Raw genomic sequence first — 13,544 nt, forward strand, 5'->3', positions numbered from 1 at the left:
CCTGTGTGCGCATGCGTGTATGTGCCGATTTTTTTTCTACAAATAGTTTTTGGTGATTCTGCTCAGTAAAACTACACTGTACATACATTATTTCTACTTTATATAGGCTGTGTATTTATCATATCATTCCTGCTTTTACTATGTGTTAGTGTTATTTTAGGTTTTGTGTGTTATTTAGTATGATTTGGTAGGTTATTTTTTGGGTCTGGGAGCGCTCAAAAATTTTTCCCATATAAATTAATGGTAATTGCTTCTGCGCTTTATGCCATTTCGACATGAAAGGTTTCATAGGAACGTTCTACCTTAGTGGGGGAAATACAGGACAAGGGCGGTCCCATATGGGACAAACCAATTTAGCCCAAAATATACGGGATGTCCCGGCTAATATGGGACAGTTGGCAACCCTGAGGTGGAGGTGTTAATCACGACTGGAATATAGATGATAAGTCAACTATGTCACTTGTAAGTGGCTAATACACTCAATTTCGTTTCTAAAAGGGTTTATCTAACGAATTTAATATTAAACACAGCGCATATTTTCCTTGCATGAATATAGTCAATTATAAGTCACCTGTAGGTCAATAGCATCATAACATTTTAAGTAACGTTTGGATATTAAACACAGCGCATATTTTCCTCGTATGAACATATGAAATCATTGCCACACACCAATATCGCTGAATCAGTGGAAGCCCTGGGCTTGTTTTCCTGCAACAAGACGGTGCCATCGAGGGGTGATGGGAGACAGCGATACTCGAAGGGGGTTCCTGATGTCCAGTCTATTCTGCGATTTAGTTTTCGTTGCATTCAGTGCAGAAAACTCCGCTTCGCGGGGATATGTTGGAAATGGAAGCAACGTTTTCAGTGCTTCCGTGGCTGTCTCAGGATATTTAGCCTTGACTTTGATCCAGAATGCCGGCAGAGATGTTGTGTCAAACATACTTTTCAGCCCGCTGTCATTTGCAAACTCAAGGAGTTGATCATCTTCCCGCGCTGACATGGATGACGCGTGCATAATGACCTCACGTGTATTCAAGTTCAACAGTGAGCATGACAGGGAATGAGGAAAGGTGCGGCTGACTCATATCGTTTCAGATCACCAAATAATATCGTTTCCTCGTGGCCCGGTAACACATGCTTTGTGGCCCGGTGGTTGGGGACCACTGCTCCAAAGGACTTCAGTCTCTTCAGGTAGAAGTGACTCTGGCCCTTCTGTGTTGGTGCTCCACTCAAGACTGTCATCCAGGTGCAACCCCAGGTACTTGTAGGACCTCACCATCAATAGTAACAGGGAGCAGTGCAGGCGTAGTCTTCCTGAAGTCCATCACCATCTCGTTTGTCTTGTTGATGTTGAGTTGCAGATGATTCAGCTTGCACCATTTGACAGTCCTCCAAAAGGACCCTGTACTCATCCTCCTGTCCTCCCTTTAAATTCACAACTAATGCTGAGTCATCGAAGAATTTTTGCAGATGACGTACCTTGGTGTTGTATCTAAAGTCCGAGTTTACAGGGTAAACAGAAAGGGAGCCAATACAGTTGTCTGTGGGGCCCCAGTGCTGCTTATAGACTGAAGAAGGGTCTTGACTTGAAATGTCGACTGTTTATTCATTTCCGTAGATCTTGACCTCACAAACTATTTTGCTACCTATTATTTGCTGGCATTGAACTTCCTCTGTAACTGTTACACTTTGTTCTGCATTATTACGTATTTTATTTCTACCTTAATGCACTATGTAATGATCTGATCTGTATGAACAGTTTGCAAAATGAGTTCTTCACTGTGTATGTGACAATAATAAGCAATGCCAGTTCTCTTCACTTTAACTGCATACTACTTTGTTGCTGCCTTTGGTTCAGCCATCAGTGATTGTAGTGCATGCAATAGTCTCTCACACTTTTCTGCATAACACAATTATTCCTTATTTATATATATTTTTTCTAAATTAAGACCTGAATAGTTTTTCTTTGTCATTATAATCTCAGATAAGGGGACGCTAAACACATTTTTGTAAAACACGAATGGGGAGGAAGGTTGTTCTATGGGGAGTATTGGTTGTAATTTCTATTTAGGATATGGGCACCAGTAGAAAGCCAGCATTTATTGTCCCCCCCCTAATTTAAAGGAGTCAGGGAATAAATTAGATTTTATGTAATCCAGTGATTTGGGCATTAAGAGAACCTTGGAAGTTCCAAATTGTGCCCGTGGCACATGTACCATACTCAGGGTACATACCAAGAATAGTGCTATATTATGAGGGCATTAGCATTTGTGTATTGTCTTTTGGGAATGCATGGAGATTAGGAATAATATGATTTAGATGCGTATCAAAAACCGATTGATGCCAGTGTTGTCATTTTTAGAGCCAGCAATTGTCTGATGTCCTCTTTTAAATACGGCTAGCTGAACACTTGGTAAGCATCAAAAAAGGTGTTCTGCTAAGTGCTATTGGAGGATAGACTGGAAAAAAATTGGTTCCAATCTCTAAAACTTTACATATTACTCAAGATGTACTTGGTCTTTCTATCAGATTTCTCAATACACCAAGGACTTTAGTAGGCATACCTATCAGCCACTGGTTGTTTTTCCTGTGAGAAAATTGTTGATATTGAATGTAGTCTTAGGCTACAGAATGATATTAATTGGCTGGTAAATCTAGCAGTGCAACGGCAGATGTAGTTTAACCTTGATAAGTGTAAGGTGACACATTTTGGAGGTCTATTAAAAATAGAAGATACACCATGAATGGTAGGCCTCTCTGGAGTTTTGAAGAATAAAGGTCTTGGTGGTCAAGTCCAAAGATTCATGAAGATGGCTGTACTGGTGCATAGGCTAGTGAACAAGGCAAGGGGGGTGTTTGCTCCACTTCATTAATCAGGACCCGAGTACAAGAGCAAATAACTCAAGTCTAGAGGGAATCTGAGGAAGACTTCTGTTTCACCCAGACAGTCATTGTAATCTGGAGTGTATTGTTTGCAAAGGCAGTGGAGGCAGCTATTCTCAACATTTAAGAAGCATCTGGATCAAGAATAGAATGCCAAGGTATAGAAGGCCTTGTAGCAAATGTTAGGAAATGAGACTAGTATAGATAGTTACTTGATGGCCCAATTGACCATGGTGGACTGAAGGGTTTCTTTCAATGCAATAGGACTCTATGCACGGTCCTGTGCCTCCTTGTATGAGCTTCCATTGAACGTCCCTTTACCCCTTTCCAGGTTGCAGGCCTTTGACCTGCATTGCCTTGTTAGCGTTGTGATTTTTAAATTTTGTTGGTATCATCTTTATGTTCTGAGGTTTCTATCTGTGAATTATTTTTATCCACAATGCTTTGTGGTCTGTGGTAGCATTTTTACGGATTAACATGCTTTTTGCTTATTTTTCTTCCCGCAATTTCTCATTTCTGTAGAAATCTTTGCTTCATTTCCCAAATGTGACTTGTCACTGGCAGGGATCGAGTAATGGAGGGAGGTACTCAGTGCAGCACAGCAGCTGAAATATGGTACGTGGCGGAATCACATGAATAGACTGGCAGCATCTTATGGAGCAATACAGGATAATGTGTCCTTTATCGGATTTGTTTCATGTTTAAACTGGTCTGAACTTGATACTTTTAATAAGGTTTGTGTCAGATATAGTTAATTTTGCATTGTTCTTCAGAACTCCTTTCATTATATTTCTACTGAATCTATTTAAAAACACTTGCATAGTCAGAATAAGATGAACTCACAGCCCACTCTTACATTATTTGTTGAATTTATTAGTAGCTTTGTACTGAAGATATTTTCTTGAATATGAACTGTACTAAGAGCCAAAATTTCGTCAATTTAGTGCCTTAACTATGTATAAATTTTCTCCTAAGTTTTACATTTTAGTATAGAAACATTAAACTTTTCTGATATAAGCTATGAGTTCCCCAAAGCACATTACTGCCAATGGAAGCAATTTTTAACTGTTAAGTAGGAAACAAAATGACAAATTTGACATGATATAAGGGAGGGCTGTTGACTTAATCTGATGGAGGATTGTTCAGCCTCACTTCTTACCAGTATTGAAGAGAAATTGTGAACCTAAACATTGCTATCCACCTCCTAGTTATGATAACCAGTTTAAGCTGTTAATTTTCACACAACCCATTTACTCAGTTACACCCTAAGTTGCCTGATAGATATGTTCCTGAATAGTTGTCTGAAAGCTTAAACTTTTCATGGCATTAAGCCTATGGAAAACCTGGTACCAAGATTGATGGCCTGACTTCATAATTAGGGAGACTTAAACATGAAATGAATGGGATTTCTTTTTAAAACTTTTTAATTCTAATTTACAACCTGATGAAATTGAGATAAAATGAACTGATTCATCATTTTATCCGTCTCCTCCTGCTGCAAGTATTTATAGTCTTTGTAGGTGCCCCCTAAGGCTTGGAGAGGAGATGATCTATTGCTTTGCATTGTTGGTCATTTCCTCATGGAGATCTCTGCTACATGGTAGGGATTGATCTAACCCTTTCTTAAAGTTGAGGCTCCTTCCCTGATGGGTTATCTGTAAGCTCAACCATCTCCCATTCTCATAACTTTAAGCTCGTCCTTTTCCCAGCTAACTTCACAATATCTTTCTTTTCAAATCTTTTTATTGTTATATTATACAGAAAAAAACGAGTACATTGAAGTAACAACACTTACAATGTCTCAAAAAAGACGTTATCTTAAAGATTGAAAAAAATTTTGTGATAACAAAAAAAACCTACTAAGCAGAAAAGTGAGAAAGAAAAAGAACCCATTAGGTGTACAACCCTGGAGTCATGCGTCATACAAAAAGCTTCTAAAAATAAACATCAAACCACCAGCAAGAAAAGAAAATATACTAAAACATTTACAATTAGATCGTGGAAAAATTATATCAATTACATTGATATTATATCACAATATCATTTTCTGTGGTGGGGAAGCCTTTGTGGTCACTGATAATTTTGGATCAGAATCTGAGCCGATTATCATTCAAAGCTGATGATTTGACCTCCTCTTAGGCCTCTTATTTCTGTTACTGTGTCAGATTCTGTCCTCTGCTTTTGTTAATTGCATTCTCTTCCTGTTTGTGGAGTATTCTGGTATAATAAGGCTCAAAGCTCCCAATAACACCATGTCCATTGTTATGAAATGGGCAGATGGCATGTTAGGAAGTAAAAGTGTATTTGAGCTATATTGGGATCAACAAAGCACAGTGACTAATGTGTTGCATTGCACACAGTCAAACACAAGAAGAATTATGAAAGGGAGGCTCTTTCTCACAAGGAATTCCTTCTCTTCCAGTATTTGTGAATTGTGCGGCCAGTCCTCAAAACACTTGTGGCCCAGACTTTCTTATCGGAGCATCATACCATGGACAAAGAAGTTGTTCTTTTTATGCTTCTAGAGCATTTAAATTTTAGTTTTCGCTTACAGTCCAAGGTATTTGCACAAAGCAAATGAGTTTACCTATCTTTTTAAGCCCTGAAGTCACTTAGTTCTTTGGTTGAATAAATACCATTCCACATTTTCTTGGAACATTTCAAAAAAAAAAAAGCCCTGTTTCTTCATAGTTGAGTGTGTGTATTGAATATATGTTTATACTAGAGAGATTTGCCATTGTGGCTTGTACTAGCCACATCAGCAAATCCCTCTAAGCCTTGTAATTTCAAATGTTGCTGTTTAAAGCAATGAACAAATCTGTCCAGCTGGCCTGTGATAGAAATAATAATAACAAAATTTGGCAGCTAAGGCAGCATCTGTTTCCTCCACTTATAGCCATGTGTTCATACAAAGATGAGGCTCTAGCACTAATTGCAGGGCTGTCAACAACTGATCTCTTTGTACTGGACATAATATATTTACAAAGTTTAAGGAGTCCTTCAGCTTCATCTAAATGGAGAATTCTTAGCACCAAGGGTCTCTTGAATTCACAGGACTATAATCTTTTGCAATTTTTTTAATAGTAAGCACTGTTGATTCATTTAAATTCTGTTGATCCTAGTAGATAAAGCTTGGGTTTATCATGGCATACGATAGACAACATCTCCAGCTGTATGCTGTTCTTTAACATTGTTTTCACTGTCTGTTTTATTTTGAACTAAATATTCAAATAAATATAATAAATATGAAATTGGGCAAAGGACCTTGTATATTATTAAACTATGACACTAAGTATAATTGGCACTAAGCTGAAATGTGCTTTTCATTTCAAGGGTTGGGTGTAATTATAAAGATTCTGTAAATCAATTGAATAAGCCACTTGGGTTTTTGAAGCAAAAGACAGCATCTGAGATTTAATTAATATTGTTAGAAGTTATTCAAAAAAGAATTGTGGAAGCTCTTTGAAGTCATTCTGTGAAGGTGAGATTGGTGTTAATATAAATGTTCACATTATCTGAAGGAGAGTCCTAGATCAGGTTAACTATTTAGTGGAAGATTTTTTTTTTCATAAGTGATTACTTTTTTTAATCCACATAATTTACCACACCTTGTTAGACTAGAAGAACGAAGATAGAGGCAGCTTAATATAACAAGACAATACTGTGTTCTATGACATCTGCTACTTTGGCAAAATTGATACAGAAACCTCTGCACAAATATTGGTAACTTCTTGGTAGGCACCTTTATTAAGTCAAAGCCCTGTTTTTGGCAAGAAAGTGTTAAGCTGCATATGTGCATTGTCAAACAATCTGCAGTGCTCTGTTATTAGGTCTTGCATTAACTCACCACCCCCACCATCCCCTTCCTGCCAACTCTGCTCATGGTCCTTTTACAACTTTCCAACCCTTCTTAACCCCATCCATCTCAGGTCATTCATCCTTCCTTTAGTGGAATTATGGCTAATTTGATTTGGGTCTTAGCTGTACGTACTTGCCTTTTCATCATCAACCTTAATTTTCAATAGAGCAAACATCTACCCATCTTGGCCTTGGATATATTCAGTGATGTGGCCTCCACAGCTGTGGCATAGAGAACTCTAAACAATTAAAACTTTCAGAGGGAGAAATCCCTCCTCATCGCTGCTGATCCTTCATTCTGAAGCTATGCTGTCTAATGCTATGTTTTTCCATGAGGGCATCCACTTCGTTGATTTCTCGAAAATAGAAACATAGAAAACCTATAGCGCAATGTATGTCCTCCAGCCCACAATGCTGTGCTGAACAGGTACTTATTTTAGAGGTTACCTAGGGTAGCCCATGGCCCTCTGTTTTTCTAACCTCCATGTACCTATCCAGCAGTCTCTTAAAAGACCCTATTATATCCACCCCTACCACCGTCGTTGGCAGCCCATTCCATGCCCCCACCACATTCTGCGTTTTTTTTTTAAAAAAAAACAACTACTACTTGCCCCTGACATCTTCTCTGTGCCTACTTACAAGCACCTTAATACTGTGCCCTCTCGTGTTAGCCATTCCAGCCCTGGGAAAAAGCCTCTGACTATCCACACGATCAATGACTTTCATCATCTTATACACCTCTATCAGGTCACCTCTCAGCCTCTGTCGCTCCAAAGAGAAAAGATCAAGTTCACTCAACCTTTTCTCATAGGGTATGCTCCTCAATCCAGGCAACATCCTTGTAAATCTCCTCTTTATCCTATCTATAGTTTTCACATCCTTCCTGTAGTGAGGTGACCAGAAGTGAGCACAGTACTCCAAATGGGGTCTGACAAGGATCCTACAAATCTGTAACATTACCTCTCAGTTCTTAAACTCAGGCCCACGGTTGATGAAGGTCAATGCACCATAAGCTGCCTTAACCACATTAACTCAGTCAACCTGTGCAGTAGCTTTGAGTGTCCTATGGATTCGGACCCCAAGATCCCTCTGATCCTCCACACTGCCAAGAATTTTACCATTAATACATATTCTGCTATCATATTTGACCTACCAAAATGAACCACCTCACAATTATCTGGATTGAACTCTATCTGCCACTTCTCAGCCCAGTTTCACATCCTATTAATGTCCCGCTGTAACCTCTGACAGCCCTCCACATTACCCGCAACACCCCCAATCTTTGGGCCGTCAGCAAATTTACTAACTCATCCCTACACTTCCTCATCCAGGTCATTTATAAAAATCACGAAGAGAAGGGGTCCCAGAACAGATCCCTGAAGCACACCACTGGTCACTGACCCCCATGCAGAATGTGACCCATCTACAACCACTCCTTGGCTCCTGTGGGCAAGCCAATTCTGGACCCACAAAGCAAGGTCCCCTTGGATCCAGTGCTCCTTACTTTCTCAATAAGCCTTACATAGGGTACCTTATCAAATGCCCTGCTGAAATCGATATACACTACAGCTACTGCTCTACTTTCATCAATGTGTTTAGTCACATCCTCAATAAATTCAATCAGGCTCGTAAGGCACGCCTGCCTTTAACAAAGCAATGCTGACTACTCCTAATCATATTATGACTCTCCAAATGTTCATAAATCCTGCCTCTCAGGATCTTTTCCCTTAACATTCCAGCCACTGAAGTAAGACTCACTGGTCTATAATTTCCTGGGCTATCTCTACTCCCTTTCTTGAATAAGTGAACAACATCCGCAACCCTCCAATCCTCCGGAACCTCTCCTGTCCCCATTGATGATGCAAAGGTCATTGCCAGAGGATCAGCAATCTGCTCCCTCGCCTCCCACAGTAGCCTGGGATATATCCCGTCCGGTCCCGGTGACTTATTCAATTTGATGCTTTCCAAAAGCTCCAGCACATCCACTTTTTTAATGTTTTCATGAGTTGATTTCTCATTCTTCGGAACTTGAATGAATGTAGGTTCAACTTGCTCACCAAAGCTTCATATCGGGATTTATTCAAGGGAATTTAATTTTGAAAAACTTCATGTAAGTATGATACAGAGGCTCTTGTAACTTGCATAACTAGCGATTTCAACTTTCCAGATAGTAATAAAATATTTCATGGGATTCATTAATGACTGGATATAGTATACATTCCACTAATTTGATTGTGTGTAGTGTTACAGTGAATATTCAGTGAAATGAAGGAATTTCAGAAAGTGTATGCAAAGCGAGATTGATGTGGGTTATCAGAGAAAATGGACATTTCTGACGTGTGGAGAAATCAACCTGCAAACCATTCTCAGAAATAAAACCCTTAAACAACCTGGGAACTTGGATATTGTATGTGACCTTGCATATGAATACCAGAACTAAACACAAAAGCTCCACGTGGTCTCAACAACACCCTGGAAAGTTGCAGCATTTTACTGTGTAATGCATGTTAACATTTTTTTTTGTTTATTTTGTGATTAAACTGTTTTCAAATATCTCAAACTTAAACTTCTGAAGAGAGGCTCCTCTGCTTGAGGGTATTGCAACAGGTAACTGACTTCAGGATTAGCAAAAAGATGCATGTGAGGGCATTGGTTTAAATTGTGCATGATTTGGCTCACAGAACTTTGGGTTTCAGCTGTAAAACATTGGAGGCAGGAAGAGAAAACAGGATTTTCATTTTACCCTAGCATTTCATTACAACATTGCACAATTTTTAGCTGAACAAAGCTCAATTATGCACCTGTATCCAACTAGAACGAGAAATACATTGTGCAGAAATGCACATAATTCACTGAGCGAGAGCAAGTCAAGTGTGTCTATTACAACACAGAATGATTATGCCAGATCAGGTAAGTGTGTGTGTTAATTCCCCACCCCCCCAACCCACTTTTGCAGCATGTTTTTCTGTAAATGTTGGATGACTAAAGACGGAAAAAAGAAAAACCGGTTTGAGGATAGCCCAATAATTGGAACCTTGTGATTATAAATCCTTGTTTACTGTACAAGGAATTGCTAAATTGTTGATTGTCCCTGTAATTCCGAAAAATATGTTTTGGTGGTGTAGGTTACAAAAAGAATAGTTTGTGGAATAGTGGACAAGTAATTTTGTAAGCTTCATTCTCAATTAATTTTCACTGTTTCCCATTTTGTCTTTTGCAGGTACAGGAGATATTGTTGCCATTATGATTCCTGAACTAAAAGGACGTGAGATTATGAGCCTACTTGAAAGGAATATCACCATTATGATGTACATAAGGATTGGAACACGTAATTTACAAAAATATGTTAGCCGTACCTCAGTTGTATTTGTGTCGATATCATTTATTGTTTTGATGATCATTTCGCTTGCCTGGTTGGTCTTCTACTATATCCAGAGGTTCAGATATGCAAATGCTCGAGACCGAAATCAGGTAATGTCACTTCAGTTCCTTGTTTTTCGCAGGTTAGTTCACTTTTCTTCTGTATCAAGAAACAATGTTGAAATCCATTCGTGTTTGTTCCTAGAATGACAGTTACTGTATTAAATCCTAATTTGCACAGACTGCTGAGTTGAGTGAGATGCTAAAAATTTCAGGAATATCGCACCTAATCTAACCTGTTTCCAACCTGTGTAGTTCTAGATTTAACAGGTGAGACAAGTTTCAGAAAGTCAGCCTACTCCCAGGAAGCACATTGGCCATTTAAAATATTTTGGTGCTGGATGGCTTATGATTTAACTTTCTTCTCAGATGAGATTTTTTTGACCTTTTGAAAACTGGATTGCTGATGGGTATTGAAGGACAAATTTAGGAGAAATCCTGGTCCACAAAGGTCCATGCCTAACCATCAGACTGCCACCTAAACCAGTTCTAAGCATCCCCAGTGCCTGAAACTAGTTATGGTGCTGACACGCACTGTACTTGGAGAGCTAGGGGCTATAGGTTGCTCTAAAGAGCTTCCTACAAGCCAGACCAGTTGATGAGTCTTTTGTGTAGATAAGGACTTTGCAAAGCAAAATGCCATGCATGAATGGAAATAAAAAGTTCCTGGGTTTCTTAACCAATAATCTGCCAACTATTAATCATCCCACCTCCACCCAGCAATCTGACTCTGTCAATATTTAGCTTCTGCACATTATTTCTACTTTACATAGAGGAAAAGCCACAAGAATCAGAAGGGCTTACTCAAAAAGTGCTTTTGTTTCTGGGAATAAATCTATTCCACACTGGTTCCAAGCCAAGGGCTTGATTCCTGTGTGCTCTGATTGGTAGACTTGAAGCTTGATCTTTAACCCTTAGCTAGAAGTGGATAATTACAATATAAAGCTTCCTTTGGGCCTTATTTAAAGATTCATTTCATCTTGTATGATTAATTTTCATGGAAAGTAATACTTCAAAAATATTTAAAATGGGTTGAACACCAATGCCATACCAGCTATCTAGATTAGATCCAACCCAGATTAATGCATGAACAGCTCTCCTCTTTGCCAATATTGAGAGTGCAAAAGGAAGGATGTTTGCCTTTTTGTAAAAAAAAGTTTTGTGGCAACAATTGACAGTGTGAGGTGATATATGTCTGCTTTTGAAGGAACATTACCTGCATCTTTGACTTAAGAATATTTGGCAGAGTATCAAAAAAAGCAAAATATTTCATTCTTTAACAGTGGGGTAGGCTTAACACAAATATGGACACACTAAGTGTGATCAGTGATGTAATTAGTAATCATTAGTAGAACTCAGTTATTTAGGAGAGTTGTGCAGAACCATTAGTTTAAGATCAAATCAAATTCAAGTTTAATTATAATTCAACCGTACATGAATACAGCCAAATGGAACAGCATTCTTCTCGTGCCAAGGTGCAAAACATAAACAGTACATTCAAAATACCGAGCAAAAAAAAAGTTAGCAAAAAACATATATAGCCCAAGTCCCTGAGTGATATGTCCCACATCTGATGATGCACCTCCCAGCAGTGCACAGCAGGCATACACACACAATCCAGCCTGTCATTCCACTGACTGAACACTGGAGGGCAGCACCAATGGGACAGGCCAGCCCCCAACTGAGCACCAACGCCATGCTACACTGCCTCCGGCTTCTCTTCTCCTGGGCTTCAGCAGCAGGCAAGTCCACGGCTTGAGGCCTTAACCTCGCTAAAACGGGCCACACAGCTCCAACGCTACCAAACAAGAGAAACAGGCCTACGGCATCTTACATTATGAATGTCTAACAGGGTCTTGTGATCACAAGAGAAATGTCCAACACAATCACCCATGGTTACACTGCATGCTGCCTTCGCGCACCAACTTGAAGCCTTCCTGTACCAGGCAGCAACATGGTCTACAAGTCTAGCACCTCCGCCAACGAGCAGCTCACTGATGGGGTCAGACCTGCAGTACCTGATATTCTTGGACTCTAGCATTGTCTTGCTATCATTTTTTAAAAAATATATTAATAAAGAGAAAAACTCCTTTGGTTGGCCTCAGAGAGGCTGTTGTGTCCAAATGCACCTCCATCTCATAGAAAGAAAAGATAGCGCTGCTGAAGGGTGACAACTTACTGGTGGTTAACAAAACAAGAAATATGTCTAAGTACTTTAATTACACTTTTTCTGTTTTTAAATAAAAAATAAATGATTACTGGAAACACTTCAAACAATGAAGAGACTAGTGATAGCAAGGCTGAGTTGAAGGTCGAAGCGTGCGGTGCAAGGGGAGGTCAGGGCGAGTGGAGAGACCTATTTGAGGCCTGTTCACTTAAACCACGAGTGAGGTTTGATCAATCTAAGCACCAGGCCAACTTGGAAAGTTTGGATACGGGCCAAAATGTGGCAGAGGTCTTGGAGCGAGAAACAACCCAATGGTTGGATGATTTGAACTTGGAGCCAGATGGATTGAAAAGGCAGAGTGAGGGTTGGGCCGGTTCTGCTCGCTGCTCCATGACATTTATTCCACTCTTTGCTGCATTGAGGCTGAAGCTGTTGTGTGCTCTGGGGTTTGCGCTTGTGGGCTTGGACGTTTGCTCGGCTCTACGCTAGGCTGAGGTTGTTTGCCTGCTTGGGGCTTCATGTCTGAAGACTCACTTTCATTCTAAATGCTACTCACTTACTTTCATTGTTTGCATGATTTTTTTCCTCTCTCTGCACACTGGGTGTTTATTGTGTCTTTTTTATGGGCTCTTTAGGCTTATTGTTTTGTGGCTGCCTGTAAGGAGACAAAACTCAAGGTTGTGTGATGTATACATACATTGATAATGTACTTTGAACTTCAGTTTTCCATTTCATAAGGTTGGACAAAATATGCTAATGTGAATGAAGGAAATTCATGGGGTCTATTCCAGATTGATAAACAAAGAATGTTTGCCTCAACACTCTGTCTAAAATTGTATGACAGATGCTGATTAGACTTTGCCTGGGAAATGTTTCCATGTATCAGTCAGTAAATAATATTCTGGGTTAACATTTCATCAAGTGTAAGGTCTTGCATATCTCCAGAGTCTCCTCTGATGCACCCTTCAAGTTCAAAAGCTAATATTCTTTCAGGTTTTCCTTTAGAAATTGTATCCAGAGTTGGGGATCAAAGTATTAGCTCTCCATTCTTATGATCAGAGATTAACGGAGCTAGGGCTTTACTCTTTGGAGAGAAGGAGGATGAGAGGAGACATGATAGAGGTGTACAAAATAATAAGAGGAATAGTTAGAGTGGATAGCTAGCGCCTCTTCCCCAGGGCACCACTGCTCAATACAAGAGGACATGGCTTTGAGG

At 39.5% G+C, this 13,544-nt stretch overlaps 1 protein-coding gene across 1 annotated transcript in view; it reads left to right on the plus strand.

Annotated features, from left to right (window-relative positions):
• rnf150a (ring finger protein 150a) overlaps positions 1–13,544 on the plus strand; it is a 129,382-nt gene that overhangs the window by 26,456 nt on the left and 89,382 nt on the right. The window contains exon 2 of the mRNA XM_072256190.1: positions 9,962–10,212. Within this exon, the coding sequence (XP_072112291.1) occupies positions 9,962–10,212 (251 nt within the window). The remainder of the gene's footprint in view (positions 1–9,961; positions 10,213–13,544) is intronic.

The sequence above is a fragment of the Mobula birostris genome, chromosome 4 (assembly GCF_030028105.1).
Source record: "Mobula birostris isolate sMobBir1 chromosome 4, sMobBir1.hap1, whole genome shotgun sequence".
Taxonomy (NCBI): domain Eukaryota; kingdom Metazoa; phylum Chordata; class Chondrichthyes; order Myliobatiformes; family Myliobatidae; genus Mobula; species Mobula birostris.